Genomic DNA, 19,465 nt, shown 5'->3' with positions numbered 1-19,465 from the left:
AGACGTTGAAGTCACCAAGGATGATCCATCTCGGATACGACAGAGTCAGCATGGCCAGAAGTTCTGAGAATTCCTGTAGGAATGGGTCAGCATCTCCGGGGGGACGATAAACCACTAAAAATTTTTATTCCAAAAGTTTTTTATTATTTTTCCAAAACCGTTTTGGTCATAGACCATATAAAAATACAAATAGGTTGGTGTGCAACATGCACTATTTTGAACAAAGAAGACAACATTTCAACCCCCCCTCCTCCCCCCCCCCCCTCCAGGTTATCCTATTCCTCCTAGTCCCAGTATCCTATTTGGCAGTCTGTATGTCCAGGCCCATTCTATATACTAATCACCGAAGTCCAGTTGTCCTAGAGTATTGGCTATTCGTCCTTTGAGGTACCAAGTAGTATACTTGAAGGGGGTCACCACTTTTCGCAGATCCTCTTTTGACATATTGTCCATTAAGAAGGGTTTCCATTTCTTGAAGAACTTTGCAGTGCCTTTATCTTTGTGCATACTGGCGTCTAGTTTTTCCAGCATCATCAAATGCCTTAGTTCCTCTTTGAGATCCCAGAGAGACGGGAGTGAAGAATAGATCCATCTGTTATAGATTACCTTTCTGGCAGCAATAATAAGCACATGTATCATATTTGTTATTTGCATGCTATTTTCCCCTTCTAGTGTGGAGTTAAAAAGCAGAAGCATGGGGTCTTTTGGTAACGTACATTTTCCAATTTTATTAGCGTATCCTATCACTTCATCCCAGTATGTTTGTATTTTCGGGCAACTCCATATACAGTGTACCATATCAGCTCCCTGGAATCTGCATTTGGGGCAGTGGTCTATGTGGTCTGGTCTAGGTATTGTATATTTAATATTGAAGGCATATTTTGCATGATAGATCATCATTAGATGTGACTCCCTCCACCTTTCACTTACTATTACCTGTCTCACACAATTATTGCCTTCTAGAATACGTGCCTCTATATTCGGAATTTGGAAATACTTCTTCCATCTTGCCATATTAGCCTGAGCTTTTTTCTGCATTCCAATTTTTGCTAATGCTGTTTGTATTTCAGACAAGGACACCTTTTCTCCTCTAGGTTTTAAAAAGTGGTCAAAAGGGAGGATATTCGCTATATCTGTAATGTTTGTCAGTCGCACCTTTATATATGAGCGTATCTGGCCATAGGCTAAGAAATCTGATTTGGAAACACCATATTGCTGCCTTACTTCCAGGAACGTCAGCCATCTATGTGCTTTCAGATTTAGGAGATTTCCCACCTTTAGTATTCCCTTATCTGCCCACCTCCCATAATTGTCTTGTATTAAGCCCGGCTTAAATTCTGGGTTGCCTTCCAATGGTAAGTATTTGGATATTCTCCATGGTAGCCCAAATTTTTTCCTTACCTCCCTCCATGCTATAAGGGTGTCCCTGTATATGATACTATGTTTTAATCGTAAGGGAAGGTCAGCCCATTTTGAGTGTAGCAAAGCTGTCAGTTCAAATGGCTCTGCAACATGGCGTTCCAAATCAGTGTTTGAGAAATCTTCTTTCCCTGATATCCAATCCCTGACATGCCTGAACAGGCATGCCAGGTTGTATCTCCTGATGTCAGGCATGTTTAGACCCCCCATCTCCTTTGGGATTTGCAGCCTATTCAGTTTGATACGCGTTCTTTTGTTTTTCCACAGAAACTTTATGAAGGCCTTATTCAAGGCCATTATGTCTTTATGCTTCCAGAGTACCGGGAGTACCTGCATTGGGTATAGTAGTCTCCCAAAGCTCACCATTTTTATTAGTGCTGATCTCCCTGCTACCCCCAGTGGGATATTCTCCCATCCTTGGATTTGTGTTATCACCTCCTTTACCAGTGGGGAAACATTCTGGCTATACAAAGAGGTGGGGTTCTTACCAATTTCTACCCCCAGGTATTTGATCTTTTCCGAAGCTACCCGTACCCCCAATCCTTGTACATCTTGTAGGTTTGCAAATTTAGAAAGCTGTAGTATCTCACTTTTGTTTACATTTATTTTGAAACCAGAGTATTGTCCCATTTCCTTAATAATTGAAAGTGCTTTAGGTAATTGTGTTTTTGGTTCTGCAAGAAACAGCATCAGATCATCAGCAAAGAGGGTCTGCACCAGTTTCATCTGGCCTATCTGGATCCCAGGTATTTCCTTGTGTAATTTTCGTGCTATGGGCTCCAGGGCTATGTTAAAAATTAGGGGGGATAGCGGGCATCCTTGTCTGGTCCCCCGCTTCAGCATGATAGGTTTGGACAGGAATCCAGGGGTGTACACCCTGGCTTGTGGCGTTTTATATAGTAGGTGGAACATGTTTAGGAATGCCCCTTGAAAACCCATCTTTTCCATGACTTGTGTCGCCCACGTCCAGTTAACTGCGTCAAACGCTTTTTCTGCATCGAAGGTCACTATAGCACTATCCTTATATGTTTTTGGGTATGCTTTAACCTGCTCCAGCACCATTAATACTTTTCTTATATTTGTAACTGCCGCTCTCCCCCTGACGAATCCCACCTGCTCCTTATTGATTAATGTTGGCATCAGTTGTGCCAGTCTATCTGCCATTATTTTAGTCATCATTTTTAGGTCTTGATTAATTAGCGATACCGGGCGATAGGAGCCCGGGTCTTGCGGGTCTTTCCCTGGTTTTAATATTAATTTGATGTATGCTGTCTCTCCTGTTGCCAGCATTTGTTCCCCTTTTAGTATTTTGTTATATACTGTTGCCAGCAAGGCACTTGCCTCCTTCTGGATAATTTTATAAAATTCCCCTGGCAGGCCATCAGGCCCGGGGGCTTTATGGTTTGACAGTGATTTAATGGTTTGCCTGACTTCCTTCTCAGTGATGTCTGAGTTTAATTCTAACAGGTCCTCTGGTGTTAGTTTTGGAAGTTTTAATATTATCCAGTATACTATTAATATGTTGTGTGTCATGATCTGTCTGTGCTGTGTACAGGTCTCTATAAAATTGTTCAAATACTAAGTTTACCTCTTTAGGGTGGTACGCTATGTTCCCATCCTGTTTTTTTAAAGCGTGTAGTGTCAAGGGTGAGTACTGTCCTCTAGCCATGAAGGATAGAAGATGACCTGCTTTGCTACCGAATTTGTGATATTTTAGGTCCTGATATGGTTTTAGTAGCATCTCCCTTTCCTTAAACCAATGATCTGATGCCGTCTTCGCTTTTATCCATTCCTGCCTTGTGTTTGTATTCGGGGTCTGCCTGTATTGCCGGAATGCCTCCCTCACTGTCATTACTGCTTCCCTATATTTTGTGGCTGTTTGTTTCTTTTTTGTAGCCGTATAGGCCATAATTCTCCCTCTTAGCACAGCTTTAGCTGTTTCCCAAAGGAGATGTGGGTTCCTTTCATGTTCTTTATTATCCTCCCTGTATTCTAACCACCACCCTTGCAATAGTTTGTGGAAGTCCTCATCTCCATATAGGTGAGACGGGAGCCTCCACAAGATATCCGTGCCCCTCTGTATTTTTTCATGTAGCTCAATACTCACTGGCGCATGGTCCGAAATGACTATGTCCTCTATTTCCGCCTTATGTAATCTACCTACCAATTGGTCTCCTAGGAATACTTGGTCTATACTTGAAAAAGTGCAGTGTACTGCTGAATAGAACGAGTATTCCCTGTCATACGGGTGAATATATCTCCATGCATCTGTTAATTGGAGTGTGCTTTGGAACCGTGCCAAATTAGTTATTCGCCTATAAGATTTTTGTCTCCCTTGCATTGAGCTACCTGATCTATCCTCTACCTGGTGCATCACGTCGTTCCAATCTCCCCCCACTATTACTGTGCTAATATTGTGTTTAGCAAGCTCCCATTTCAGATTCCCCAGGAACGTAACATTATCTGTGTTTGGGCCATACACATTATATACCGTCAGGGTGTCTCCTGCAAGGTGCAATTTGATGCCCAGCCATCTGCCTGCTGCACTATCTGATTGTATTATTTCTGTTCGTGCTTGTAATGATTTGTTTATCAGAATAAGTACTCCCGCTTTTCGTTCTATCGCCGCAGCGCCTACGCAGGTAGCTACCCATCCTTTTTGCATAAATTTAAACTCATCCGCTTTCAAGTGGGTCTCCTGTAGGAGCGCTACATCCGCTTTCAATTTTTTCAGGTGCCGAAGGACCTGTGATCGTTTCATAGGCGATCTCAGACCCTTCACATTCCACGATACGATTTTTATAGTCATTTGTCCGTTCTAGGTGCACACAAACAGATGGCTGAGCCCCAAAAAAACATTGTACATATCATCATCAGCTTTACATAGGCACATCTCACATGCTTAGGCTTTAGTATATCATTGATCAGAGTAGTATTGACATACAACCACAGATACCTCGACTTTTCCCTATCTAAATTCCCATCAGAGAGTGGTTCCCTCCCTTCCCTTCCCCCCTTCCCCAGTTTTTGCCGTAAAGTACCCATGTTGAACTTAGTAGGAGATAAAATCTCCTTTTCTTCTGTTTCCATCGGCTCTTAACTCCCCGTCTCCCTACTTTTTCTTGACTTCCTTCTTCCCCACATGTAGAAAAGGGCGGCATTATTTCAGCCCAGTATGTAGCTCCAGCTCTTCATCCTAAATTGGAATTATTTCTAATAGCTGTATGCTATAACCTCCTTATCTGTTAACACATAGCTAAGTGCAAAGTTTGGCATTTCAGGTAATTATATAACTCACGGTCCTTCGATTCAAGACTTAAGTGTCCGCTTGTTGGTCGGTGTCTCGGGATGGTGACGCTCTCTGAGGACTACGGTTAGCCTCTGGGCTTTTCAGAAACTTCTCTGCGTCCTCAGGGCGCTTGAAAATATAAATTGTATCATCTTTGCATGTAATGCGTAGCGTCGCCGGGTACATCAGGGCGAATTTGATTTTCCGTGCCACCAGGTCCGCACAGACTGTGTTGAATGCCTGGCGCTTTTTGGATACATCGAAGGAGTAATCATTGAAGATCATTATCCTGCGTTCTTCATACATTAATGGTTCCCGTCTTGCTTTAAATGCTGTGAGCAGCTTTAGTTTGTCTTTGTAGTCGAGATATCGTACCATCACTAGACGTGGTCGTTTGTTATCTCTTTCCTCCTTTGGCTGGCCGACCCGGTGTGCTCTCTCCGCTCTGCATGGGACTGTCACTCCCAGCAACTCCGGCAGGGTCCTCTCACAGAATTCGTCAATGTCCGCCATTTTGTGCGTCTCGCTCAGGCCTACCACTCTCAGGTTGTTTCTGCGGGACCTGTTTTCCAGGTCCTCTAGCTTTTCGTGGAACAGCCTGTTGGACTTGCGCGATTCTTCTACATGCCGGGTGTTTACATCGAGGTCCGTTTCCACCTGTTGGATACGTTTCTCAGCCTCTTTGATTCTGCAGGCATGGTCTTGCAACTGCCGCGTGACTTGGCCTAGTGATTTTTTTACCGCTCCCTCCACGATCATCTGGAGGTCCGGCGCAATCAGCTTTGCTACTTCCTTCGCTATTGCCTTATAGTCCCTGCCGCCTAGTGTCTGTGGAGCCTCATCATCCACACTTTCTGTTTCCCAGGTGTTTGTGGGAGAGGCTCTCCCCGAGCTCTGGGATGTGTGTCTCGTGCGGGCCGCCGCCATCTTGGTCAGTTTCTGGGCCTTCGGCTGCACTTTATCTCTGCGCGCCGATCGAGTGAGGTATTTCTCCATCTATCTCCTCTGCGTCCCGTGAGTAGTTGCTACTTGTTTCGCTACTTTTCCTGGTCTTTTGGAGGCAATATGTGTAGGTAAGGATGGTTAGCTGTCAAAGCTCCTTCACCACCCTGCTCTCATGTAGGCGCTGGAACCGGAAGTCTCACTAAAATTTTTAAGCCTTTACCAGCTTTTCCTGAGGTAAACATACAAAGCAAAACCTAGCCTCGCACATCACAAAGGCATTGCGGTGTCACATTTTGGAATTACTCCCAAAGACACATGCAAAAAAGACCATTCTTTTCTTATACACACAATCGTCTATGTAATCTAAAGTAAGTTTACTTCTGACCCTATGTGTATGTTTTACTTGTTTGTTTTTTCTTGTGATTGTTTTGAAATCAAACACATGTGTGTGGTATGACGGTTCACTGAGTCTTATGTCTTCTTTTTGGAATGACCAAAGTATATATATATATATATAAAATGTAATGTGTGGCCACCTTGAATCTTTAGAGCCAAGTCAAGACTTTGAAATCACTTCAGCTATACAATCCAGACAATTTACCTGAAGATCTTAATGCTGAGAATACACCATGAGATTTTTTGTCAGGTAGATGGTTCATTGGATATTTTCTGACAGGTCCGATCTGACCTTCGATAGTTTTTCTGATCGATTTTCTCATAGAAGTGAATGAAAAGCAATCAGAAAAATGACCAGAAAATCGATGGAAAAATCAATTTGACAATAAATCTGCTGAAAAATCTCAATGTGTTTTCACAGCATAAGACTGCAGTAACTTTTTAGCTACTTACAGTAGCAATAAAAAGTATGTGAACCCTTTGGAATTATATTGATTTCTGCACAAATTGATCATGAATTGTGATCTGATCTTCATCTAAGTCACAACAATAGACAATCACAGGCTGCTTAAACTAATATCACACAAATAATGAAATGTTTCCATGTTTTTATTGCACACACCATGTAAACATCCACACCATGTAAACATATTTGTGTGGTATTAGTTTAAGCAGACTCTGATTGTCTATTGTTGTGACTTAGATGAAGATCAGATCACATTTCATCACTAATTTGTGCAGAGATCCATATTATTCTGAAGGGTTCACATACTTTTTCTTGCTACTGTATACTGTGGTTACTTATAATGGGGCCTACTTAATACATTTTTTTTGGGGGGGGGGGGGGGGGGGAAGAGGGCAATCAAACTTTTGCTATATGGTGCTTCATGATTTCTACCTACGGCTCTGATACAGTACTATAAACAGGGGCATACCCAGGATTTTCAAGGGGGATTCTTGAAAGGTTTCCCTCAGCCACACACAATACAGCATAATAATATGGTAGGACATCATGCTGGGTACGCATAATGCAATTTCCTGTCTGACCGACCGACAACAGGATCGATCAGGGGCAGTTTAGATACAGATAATAATGAGGACAGCCGGCATTGCTAATGAAGGGGAAAGTGAAGCATTCACACAGCAGGGCACAGGGCTGTGCTCATACCTGACTCTGTTAAGTTCCGCAGAGCTGCTTTCTTTTCTTTTCTTTTTTTTTTGGAGGGGGGGGGGGGGGGGGGCTTAGAACAATTATACTTTCAATCAGAGATTTTATGATTGGATGGAGTTAAGATTTCATGGTGACAATTGAAAAATGTTGAAAGTGGGCTTTTAAGCCTTTTTATCCAAAATAGAGGGACAGTAAGGCTGTATTTGCCGCTCTTAGTATGTTAGTATTGAGGGAGCTGACCCATGGCCCCTCTGGTCGAGCTGTATTCTGAGTGCCAAGCTTAAACACATATCATGAAGCCATTTTGTGTGGCATGTGCACCACTCAGGCTATTCCAGTTCTTCTGAACCCAATCTGTGCATCAATCTGGAGGATGGACATGGGACAAGCGGTTGGGCCAAAGACTTCATCTGCAAGGAGGAAGGTGCCTATGGAGAAAATTACTGGAGAAATCTATTTGTTTAGGTAAACATGCATTGTTAATGTGGAACAGGCTTTAGCGGCTCTGGGAAAACACAAGAGTTACAGTACAGTGTGAGCTGTCATCATTTCCTTATTTCCGTTAGTATAACTTCCTCTTGTGTGGCTTGTTATATAGTGCCATTTCTTGTAATACCAATCCACCTGTTATTAACCAACTAAAATTACAATTCTTATTTCTGCAGGATCTCAGTAAATTCCGAGACATGAAGTCCCTGGATTCTCAGCACGCTGTTTTACAATTTATCGATCGTTTCAGAGCTGCCGTTACTGAGTCTGCTCCAGGGTAATGTAAAAATATAACATTGTCTGTCTGCTTCTGAGAGCGCTCTCACAGTCTTTTTAATACATGCGATAATACATTTGACTTATTTAATAATGTACAGATGTTTAACTTTTGTGCATTGTACATGTGCAACTTACTTTGAAAGTCCCTGGCTGGCAGGCTGTAGATTTTTTTTCTTTTTTAATAATTTTTATTAGGGTACAAAGCAGAACAAAAGAACATAATACAATGTAAACTGCATGTAGTACAGTAAACAAGCAATAAAATGACGATAATGCTTTAATTTTTATCACAATTTCTGTGTAGAACTTACAAATAACAATGAAAATATATATATATAAGTGCTTCCATGCAGAAGTTGTCTCATGGTAAGCAAGGAGAAAAATCAGCTAATGTGTGTAAGCAAAGCGATATAATAATGGTAGGAGAACCTGGGGCCCGGGTCCATCAAAGCGCTATTACCCAGAAACCCCTGCTACCCATAGATGTTGACTGCATGACCCATATACATCAGAAAGACATAGTAAATATAACACTAAAACTATGTACAATCTTGCCGCTTCCGCTGTGTCCCCCTCTCTCCTCTCCCTTCCCCTCCAGAACACCCCCCATAATTACTAAACCAAATCAAGACTTCTCCAAGTTAACTCAAAGCTCCAGTCTCTCCAAGTATCCCCCTATTTTCTGAGTGAGATACCAGGTCATGCAGCGGGGTCATTATAGTAACAGTTTGCTCTCTAGAACACACTTGGTTGGGGGCTCAGAGGAGCTGTTTGTGGAGGGTGGTGATGATGATTATGATGGTGATGAGGTGCGGGATCGTCCCTGTGTGCCACAGTTGGGTGAAGGCAGCTCGGAGGAGGAAGAGGAGACGGCTCTGGCACAGAGGCGCAGCAGCATGGCAACCAGGGGCAGGGCCAGCAGAGGGCGTGAAAGGCAGGAGCCACAGCCTGCTGCTTCAGCCGCTACCACCACTGGCACCCACACCAGTCAACCCCCAACCAAAGGGAAAAAAGGCCCAACCAAAGGGAAAAAAGACCAGCCTAAGCCTTCAAGCCTGAAGGGGAGATTCACATCCCCAATCTGGCGCTTTTTTGTCATGTCCGAGATGGAGTCGTGCACTGTGCAACAACTGCAGGGCCAGCCTGAGCAGAGGTTGTGATCTGTCCAAGTTGGGTTACTCATGCCTGCAGACCCACTTGCAGACCAAGCACCTGCAGGAGTACAAGGAGTTTAAGAGGCTGCAGGACAGTGGCGCTGGGATGGTACCATCAGCATCAGAAGCAGGAGCGGGGAAACTCATTGCCCTCCTCCCCTCACCATCCCCCCCCCCCCTGTGCACTTTGTCAGTCCCGGTGCGATTGAGGCTGGTTCGTGCAGCCAGTCCTCAGTGGGCTCCTCTGCTCCCTCCACAGTTGCCTCCTGTCCCATGCAGGCAAATGCCGCCAGACCCTTCTCAGCAAGTCCTTTCCTGGTGTGACCAAGGCTCTGTCTCGTAAACCCAGGCGCGTCCGGATGCTGAATGGGTTGCTTGCCCGGGCCATGTTCTACAAGCTCTTGCCGTACTCCTTTGTGCAGGAGGGGAGTGACATGAGAGCGCTCCTGCAGTATAGGATCCCAGAGTGGCAAATCCCCACCCACCACTACTTCTCCCGCACGGCAATCCAGGAACTGCACCGGTTTGCGTTGGTGATTGTGGCCCGTTTGCTCAATCACGCCGTGAGCGAGCGAGTCCATGTCATGATGGACTCCTGGAGCAGCATTTTCGGGACAGACCGCTACCTGTCCTTCACAGCTCACTAGATCAGTCTGGCGCAAATGGGTGAGGAAGCAGCAGGTCCATCCTCGGTCACAGCAGCAGCATCCCAGTGGGTGGTGCCACCCCACGGGTTCAGGGGAGCTGCAGCAGGCTCCTCTGATCCAGGTCCCTCCTCCTCCGGCAAGGAAGATTGTGTGCCATTTCCGCCGCTCTGCCGGTGCCTCAGCAAACCTGGCCAACCTGCAGCAGCGTGAGGGCCTGCCACGACACCAGCTTGTCATCGATGTGTCAACTCGCTGGAATTCCGCCCTGGCAATGTTGGAGCGGCTGCTTGAGCAGTGGAGGGCTGTCAGCGATTACATTGTTGATTTTGAATTTTTTGATATTTCCGGCACCACCATAAACCTCCAGGTCCTCTCACACACACAGTGGGGGCAGATGCAGCAGTTGTGCTTGGTGTTGGCTCCCTTCCTGCAGGGAGCCAACCCGGTGAGCCATGAATGGGCATCCCTCTGTGAGTGGGTACCCATAGTTTGTCTGCTGGACAAGGCCCTGTGCGATCTAATGGAAGCGGGAGAGGAGGCCCTCACCCAGCTAGATCAGCAGCCAGCTGCGCAGTCCACCTCTGAGGTGGAGTTTCAGTTGTTGGAGAAGGAGTTGGAGGTCCCTGACCTTGCTTTTGAGGGGGAACAGTCGAGCGCAGCTTCAGTGGTGTGAGGGTGGAAAGAGCAGGGCGAGGCTCAGGGGCCAGAGGAGGAGGACATCGATGTCGGCTCTGTGGGTGCCGACGACGAAGACCCAGATGATGACTTCTCTGCTGCATCAGAACTGTTCCCCATGGCAGTGCACATGCTGCGATGCCTGCGCCGGGACCCCAGGGTGAAGCAGATGCAAGCTCGGGAGGACATCTGCATCAGCATGATCCTGGACCCACGGCTGAAGGGGAAGCTGGGTCGGTTCCTGCCTGCTGGAGACCCTGACCAGCGAACAAGGGAGTTTCAGCGGGTCCTTGTTTGGCGATTGGAGGAAGCCTTCCCCCAGCCTTCCACCCACTCTGTCCAGCCAGCACCTCACCCGGTGCCCGCGACCAGCAGCAGAAGCAGGCGCCCAGGAGAGCTGCTGTCTCTAACGAAGGCACTCTACAAGACGGTAGAGCTGCCGAGAGAGGAGGTACCTGCAGCGGCATCCTCCTCTCAAAGTCGGAACCAGCACCTGACCCGGATGGTGGCAGACTACATGGGGTCCTTCAGCGGGCTCAACACCGGCGATAACCCTGTGGAACCCTTGAAGTACTGGGTCAAGTGCTTGGAGATCTGGAGTAAGCTGGTGCAGTACGCCCTGGAAGTCCCTTCTTGCCCCGGTGGCGTGGTCACCGAGAAGCGCTACAGTCTGTCCTGAAGATCAAACAAGGCCTGGATTGAAGTCACGTTCCTGGCCCCTGTTGTCGGCGAGAGGGGGACATGAGGTGGCTGGGAATCTCTTCAGCACACTAAGAAGAAGGAGAAGAAGTAGATGGTAAAGAGGAATAAACAAACAAATACAGAAAACAAATGTTTTTCATCAATTTTTTTTTTTTAATTATACCACCACACATAATTAACCACTTGAGGACCACGGTGTTAAACCCCCCTAAAGACCAGGTCTTTTTTTGTTAATTGGGCCACTGCAGCTTTAAGGCCAAGCTGCAGGGCCGCACAACACAGCACACAAGTGATTCCCCCACCCCCTTTTCTCCCCACCAACAGAGCTTCCTGTTGGTTGGGTCTGATTGCACCCCCCCCCCCCGTGTTTATTTATTTTTACTAAACCCTCCCTCCCTCCCCCCCCGCGCTAGCCAATCACTGTGATCGGCTGTCATAGGCTTCAACCTATGACAGCGGATCCTGGAGGGGACAGCCATGTCACATAGCTGTCCCCAGTACAGCGCTGCTGCAGATCGCAGCGCTGTACAAAGTAACTAGACGGCCGTTTCGCTGTCTAACAGTCTCCCGAGCGGCGATCGCCGCTCGGAGACTGAAGGCGGAGCTCTGCTCCGCTTTCCAAGCAGGAGATGCGCACGCAGCCTGCGCGCGCTCTCCTGCTAGCCCCATAGAAGGCCGTTCATGCCAATCGGCGCGGAGCGGTCCTGGGGCTGCCGTCGCATTCCCGCCAACGGGCGTGGAGCCGTCAACTTCTTTTTTAAAAAAATGATATTTTATGCATCGTTTACCTTAAAATAAGTTTTGAAAGCAATTTAAAGGCCAAATTCGTGATTACGAATCGTGATTACGGATCCGCCGTAATCACAACGTGAATGCGAAATTCGAATTTGTCCGCATATTTGTGATTACGGCCAAGTTCGAATTTTCGCAAAACCGAATTCGAGTCAACTCGAATAGTAAAAGGGGGTATTTGAGCAACGTGAACTACAGCAATGGATGAATGACAACTGGCTGAAACTAAATGCAGACAAAACAACTTAACTTGCAGTCTCAATCACTGGGAATAGGAGGCACGGATCTATGCAGCTCTGATCATGTGCGTAGCCTGGGAGTTCTAATTGATGGGAATTTAAACTTCAGAACTCAAATCTCTGCTGTGGTGAAATCATCCTATTTTCACCTGAAGAACATTGCAAAAATCAAGCACCTCATCCCCCCAGAAGATCTGCCAACCTTAGTCCATGCCTTCATCACATCCCGACTGGACTACTGTAATGCTCTCTACACTGGCCTTCCAAAAAAGGTCTTGTACCGCCTACAGCTGATACAGAATACTGCTGCCAGACTGCTAACCAACCAACCCCGTCACTGCCACATAACGCTAGTCCTGCACTCCCTTCACTGGCTACATATAGAATGGAGGGTCCTATTCAAGATCGGCCTACTGACATTTAAATCCCTGAATAATCTGGGCCCTGGATACATGAAAGATATGTTGCAGCTGCGTAGCAATCCCCGCATTCTCAGATCCACAGGTTCTGATAATCTAGTCATACCCAGAGTCCACTTGTAAACTTTTGGTCCCAGAGCCTTCTGTCATGCTGCCCCTACGTTTTGGAACTCCCTACCTCAACAGATCAGGACAGCTCCATCCCTGGACGTGTTTAAATCCAGACTGAAAACCCACCTGTTCAGTTTGGCATTTGCAGAATTATAACTTTTGTTGTGTGAATACTTCATCCTACTAATTACTGAATCTGAGAGAGCCTAAGCGCTTTGAGTCTTATGGGAGAAAAGTGCTATAGAAATGTTATTGTATTGTATTGTATAACCCTGGTTACTACCTTCTATCTCCCTGTCCGCTGCACCCTAGTCTGCCAGTTCCCCTTCAGGAACTTCCTCCTGTCACTGCAGCATCCTGGAGATTCCCCTTGCCTGCCTGTTCCCTTCCGTGAACTACCTCCAGTCACCAGCAGCATTCGGGGTTTCCTCCAGACTGCCTCTTTCCCTCTGAGAACTACCTCTAGTGACTACTACCAGCTTCATGGGGTTTTCCCTTGCCTGTCAGTCCCCCTCCAGGAACTCTTCAATCATCTGCAGCATCCCAGGGATTCCTCCAGCCTGTCAGTGCCCCTCTTTGATCCCTAGCCTGTCAGCTCCCTTCCCAGCAGTTACGCTAGACTGTCAGCATCTCCAGGACTTACCTTGTCAGTCAGTATCCTGCTGGGATACTTACCTGGGATTCCCCCTTCCTGTCCACTGCGGTCTTAGGAGCCCCTCAGTCAGCTCCCTTCCCGGGATTATCCCGCCTGGGGCTGCTCACCCCTTGATACCAGTGACGGGATCAACAGAACGCCGCTGGTTCGTAAGAACCCCGACAGTTACATTTTGGTGTGATTATTGGCACGTACGCTCATTGCCTTTTCCCAGTCCTCAAATATTTGTTTTCAATTAAACTTCATCAGGCCTGTTGTTTGCTTGTATGTATCTTTTGGAAAAACCAAGGTGAGTGATCCCCAAGTTCAATCTCTCAGCTTAGTAAATTAGAGCCAAAGGTCTGAGGCCCACCAAAGTGCTTTCAGCTGTACTTTGCCAATAAAAGTACATGGAGGTGAACACACAGGAGCAATTAGGCCAAACCACAATCATGGGTTCTGCAGCGTTTTCGGAGCATTTTGCTGTACAAAGCAATTTTTTAGCACTTTTACTATCCAAAACCACCTGCTGTACCTGTAAAGCCTTGTGCTAATGAAAATCACAAATCACAGTTGCTATACAAACAATAAAATTGCTTTTAACCACTTCACCCCACAGGTGTTTTCACCTTCAGGACGGAAGCAATTTTCCCGTCAGTGCTTCTCCCATTCATCTGCCAATAACTTTATCACTACTCATAACACGTAAATGATCTATATCTTGTTTTTTTCCACCAAAGTTAAACTTTTTGTGAGTAATACTTGTGTTTAGTGCTGCTCGGATACCCCCCAATCACAGATTCGGCTATTCGGCCGTGATTAAAAAACAAAATTCGTAAACGGCGTGATTGAGTTTCCGGATTTCAGCCGGACTCTTGAATTTGACACAGATTTTTTCTGTGAATGCCTAATCGCAGCCGTGATCACGGAATAGCGTTTAAGCCATTCTTAAAGCCCCATACATGCTACAATCCCCCAAATTGCAGGAATTATAAAGGTGATAAAGGGCTACAACTTAAACAAAAGTCAATACAAGTGTCAGATACAGTAAAATATAGCACACAAAAAGTAGTGGACTGCGGTCTGCCTGCAGTGCACTAATACAACAGTACAATGTCACTCACTGACTAAACTGAGTGACTGAATAGTGTCAGTGACTGCAACTAACTGAAGTTGATCACTGGCTGGCTGGTTTAGCTAGCTAACAACTATACAGAGCAGTGGAATCAGTGTGAAGTTGAACTGGCCTGCACTAAGCACAGAAATCTATCAGTAAGTAGTGTACACCGTCACTCACACTGACTACAGCTAACTGATGTTAATCACTCACTGGCTGGCTGAATACAAGTGTACAGTCAGTAGTAGAGCAGCAGTAGATAGAATCAGTGAACCTGCCTGCCTGCACTGCACTAAGCACAGCAATCAGTATTCAGTACACTCTCTCACTGACTACAACTAACTTTAGTAATCACTCACTGGCTACCAGGGATGGTCGTAGTCAGCCAACTTCGCTACGCTGGAACTACGTGTAGTTTTACGCAATTACGCTTCGCCAAACTACGGCTTAGAAATCAAATATTCGCTTCGTATGCACAGTGTTCTCCCCAGAATTTCTTACCAGCCGGGTGGCATGAAAAAGTAGCCGGGTGGGGAAGTAAGGTCACGTTGGGTGGAGTTGGAGGGTGATGCTGGGTGCCACTACTAGGTAGGGAGGGGCAGGGTGGATCGTCTTGGGTGCTACTTGGTAGGAAGGAGTGTAGGTGGATCATGCTGGGTGGTTTTGAATGAGGAAGTGGGTAAGGAGAAATCACACTGGGAACTACTCTGGATGATTTCATATGCACACATGCTTGTTGCTGGTCTATGTGGTAAACAGCATGTACTACAGAGAGGGGGACAAAGGACTGGGAAAGAAAAAACAAGGAGGAAAGTGTGTGAGAGAGACAAAAGGAAATGTGTGAGAGGGAGAGACAGACTAAAGGTAGAAGAAAAATATGTATACCAGTGTGGAAAAGAAAGGGGGGGGGGGGGCAATATCAAAATAAAAAATGTGGGTCAGAGAGGAGAGGATTTCAGCACTACCATCTAAATATGAATGTAATACAAATAAGAATGCAGCACTCTCACAGCTCCTGTAACTTGCACAGCACACTGCAGGAGGTCTGCAGACAGGTTTACATCAATGTAACATCTCTGAGCAGAGCAGTTGGGGGAAGGACAGCAATATAGTAGTTGTAAAAATGTCTGTCTCCTCTCCTCCCAGCAAAGTGCATCTGAAAGGGGGGCATGCCTAGAGGTGACGCTACACCAGGCACAGCAGCAGAGGCAGCTAATGGCTATCAGTCACCACCTTACCAGGGATTAACAGATAACCATCTGCCCTGCAATGCTGTCTTCCCGGCATGAGCGAGCGCTGCCCCACACACTTCCCTGTGCTCTGACTTCTGACCTGCGAGGCTGGAGGTGGGGCTGGAACACATGCTGGGAAGTTTGCTGTGATGTGAAGACTGGCTGGAGGAGACGAGCCCGTGGTCTGCACTAGTCATGCAGATCGGGGATTCATTAGCTACAGCTCCTTTGAAGTTCCCGCGGTGCCTGTGTAACTTCAGTTACCAGGCTCTCCCCGCCCCTCTACATCACGATAATGCAGGAGCTAAGAGGAGGGCGGAGATAGTGTAAGTGACAGCGTCTGGCTCCAATAACACAGCCGCTGCACACTGCATTGAATGTGGAGGAAGAAAATCTGATGCACGCTGTCACCACAGGCGGGCGGGAAGCTGAGACCAGCCGGGCGCTCCGCCCGGGTAATAGGCTCTGGGGAGAACACTGTATGCATTTCGTAGACTACACGTTGAAATACGCAATTACGCGTAGTGCGAAGATCAGTTTATGCGGACACTTATGCCCTTATGTGGAAAAATTTCCACATTAATTCCTCTTTAAATTCTTTTATCAGTAACTCTTCCATGCATACATTCATCTTTCCAATGCGTGATTTTGTAAGCATACAATCATATGTGGGAAAATAGACGCGAGTATCGCATTCGTAGTTTACTTAGCAATACACATGTTAACTACACGTAGTGGGTGTAAACTACACGTATCGGTACTTCGCTACACTTACATTCATAAGCATACTTTTGAAACTTTGCCTATGAACTACAATGCGTAGATGCGGACTACGATGCGTAAATTTCGCACTGGCGTAGTTTCTGCTCATCCCTGCTGGCTAGCTAGCTGAATACAAGTATATACTACAGTATAAAAGCAATGTTAGGAGTAAAAACGCTATGTTTTGGACAAAAAACGCGCTTGCTTTAGCAGCAAATGGCCTGGAGATGATCCTCTCAGTGCCACAGTCTAGCAAGGATGGAGCTTTTTAAGATGGGCACCGCTTTATATACAGGAGGGGAGGTCATAGCCCCCCCTCCTATGATTAGTTGCTAGGGCCTGACTGGGGCCCTCTGATTGGCCCAGGGACATCATTTCCGCCTAATCACAACCTATCTTATCATGGCTTTTTTCCCTCGATCACGAGCATGATCACGGCTCGAATATTTGTAATCACAGAATGCTCCGTGGTCGAATTCCATGATCGAGAATCGAACGCGGCATCCAATACGTAAGCTGAATAGTGGAAAAATGTTTGTGAATCATGACTATTCCGTGATAATGGAAATTATCCGAGAACCACTGCTTGTTTCAGTAATTACTTTTCTATGCATTTTATAGGTAAATACACACACACAAAAATTCCAATTTCATCCTCTATATTTTTAAAATAAGCAATGCCACTATAAATAAAACCCACCCATTTTATTTGCCTGTTAGTCCCGGCTATCACAACATTTAAATATGTTCCTAGTACAACGTATGGCGTCAATATATTATGTGGAAATAAAGGTGTATTTTTTCAGTTTTCTTTTTGTGTGTCCCATCAATTGTTCAGGCCTTGTTCACATCATAAATTGCAAGCCCGAGCGCTTGAGTTTTTGTGCGCAAGTTTTTTTAGCGCTTACCTGCTATTAATCTATCATTTCACATTTTGAAGCCACCCTTCAGATCAGTGACACGAAGATCATATATGCTGTGTCCGTTGGAATGAAAGTGTGTAGCAACTGGGAGTACAGATTTCGTATCGTTAAGTGTGCCTGTGTCTGTTCATACGTTTGCGCAGTTTGTTCAGTTTCTCCCACGGACATAACAGTAGCAGAAACAAAATTTATAAATTGGTTCAAAGTGATGGACAAAGGCTTGAATAAGGACAAAAACTTTTTATACTGGTATGAGGCTGATGATACATAATGCCAAAACTCTTTCTCAGCTTATATAGCTAAACTTGTGAATAAGGAATTTACGATGCCTCTGTGAGGGTCTGACTCCCAAGTCTATGAGTATTGTGTAAGGATTGTGTAAGGATTGTGTGAGGATTGTGTGAGGATTGTGTAAACAAGGAGTCTTATCTCAGCTAACAACCTCCCACCCCATTTAGATGTTTTGTTTCACTTAAAGAGACACTGAAGCGAAAAAAAAATGATATAATGAATTGGTTGTGTACTATGAATAATTACTAGAAGATTAGCAGCAAAGAAAATATTCTCATACTTTTATTTTCAGGTATATAGTGTTTTTTCTAACATTGCATCATTCTATAATATGGCAGATTACACAACATTCTGCATTCAAAATGATTCTTTCAGAGCAGTCTGTGACATAATGAACTCTCCTCTGGCAGAGGAAAAGTAAACAGTTCACTTACAGTTGAGATAATAAAAGTCAGATAACAGCCCTCTCCACGACTAATGCTGGGAATACACGTTTCGTTTTTGCCTTCGTTTTAGCCTTCGATTCGTTCAGTAAACGAATCGAGTGTTGAAAACGTATGTGAAAATAGTCATAATCTCATTATAGTTTCGATTAATAGACCCCAAAAACGAACGACTAGTGATCGAACATGTTTGATATAATCTCTCTTTATCCATCTAATCGAACCATTGGTAGGCTTGATGGCTGTTCAGATCGATTATATATTCGTTTATGCCGTCCGTCCCTGTACTACGTTTCGTTTCTTTGCAGCCTTCGATCATTGGAAAAACGAAACCATCAGAATCGAAAAAAAAAAACGAAACCGTGGGTGGTGATATTAACCGTACGATCGATTATTTCGGGATCGAAAAGGACAAAAGGCACAATCGAAACGAAGGTTTAAACGAAGGCAAAAACAAAACGTGTATTCCCAGCATTACTTGGTCGGAGAGCTTAATAGCTTTTTTGCATAGAGATAACAACTGGAGTTTCTCAACTCTTCCTGTACTGGAAACAATTAGACTGATGTATCTGATCTTAAAGTTTTATTTCTTAGCTGTACTACACATACAAATCATAATATCATCATTTTTTTTTCGCTTCAGTGTCTCTTTAAGGCATTGTAATGACTTTGTATTCATGCTTGAAAAAAATCTATGTATCCCCTTTTGATGTTGCATGTATTAGATGTCTGTTCCATCAGCTTGCAAGGAAACAGGATTGATGCCTGATGATGAACACTGCAAAGCTGAAAGCTTGCTTTTTCTTATTCTTTTAAGTTAGCAAATAAATGGTATTATCCTAATTCTAAACTTCAGATTTAATGGACACTATCTTGTAGAAAAAAAAACAAGATTATCTGTTCACATTAGCTGTACAGTTAATGTAATGAGTTGCAACTGTTTTAGTAAATAACAAAAAACTGGTTGAATGCATAAAAGCAAAGGGCACTCGAAACACAAGCTGAATGTACATCATAGAGTATTTCTTCAAATAAGAAAATAAATAAATGTAAGTCTCTCACAGCCACTTATGTTTATATTTTCTAGGGGTCCTATAGAGGAGAATGTCAGAAAACAATGTAATGGCTTCTTCCTGGATATTATGTGCTATATTTGCTTCAAGGACTCCCCACCAGAGGAAGGACTCATACATAATCTACTCTCCTTCCTGTTTAGTGACACCGGTTTGTATCAGAATTTTAATTTTGGCACCAGTTGATACAAGAAAATAAAAATTCTAGCGATAAAAAAAGGCTGCTATAAATAGATAAACATGTCTGGGCCTAAATCATAAGG

General features: G+C 44.9%; 1 protein-coding gene across 1 annotated transcript in view; it reads left to right on the top strand.

Moving 5' to 3' along the window:
* Positions 1–19,465, top strand: part of LOC137504562 (E3 ubiquitin-protein ligase RNF213-like) — a 526,907-nt gene that overhangs the window by 266,654 nt on the left and 240,788 nt on the right. Inside the window, exons 25-31 of the mRNA XM_068233144.1 lie at positions 1,687–1,758; positions 5,574–5,639; positions 7,886–7,986; positions 8,728–9,141; positions 9,402–9,705; positions 9,782–10,408; positions 10,478–11,132. Coding sequence (XP_068089245.1) covers positions 1,687–1,758; positions 5,574–5,639; positions 7,886–7,986; positions 8,728–9,141; positions 9,402–9,705; positions 9,782–10,408; positions 10,478–11,132 — 2,239 coding nt within the window. The remainder of the gene's footprint in view (positions 1–1,686; positions 1,759–5,573; positions 5,640–7,885; positions 7,987–8,727; positions 9,142–9,401; positions 9,706–9,781; positions 10,409–10,477; positions 11,133–19,465) is intronic.

The sequence above is a fragment of the Hyperolius riggenbachi genome, chromosome 4, assembly GCF_040937935.1.
Source record: "Hyperolius riggenbachi isolate aHypRig1 chromosome 4, aHypRig1.pri, whole genome shotgun sequence".
Classification (NCBI taxonomy): domain Eukaryota; kingdom Metazoa; phylum Chordata; class Amphibia; order Anura; family Hyperoliidae; genus Hyperolius; species Hyperolius riggenbachi.
This window is presented reverse-complemented; position numbering and strand designations above follow the sequence as displayed.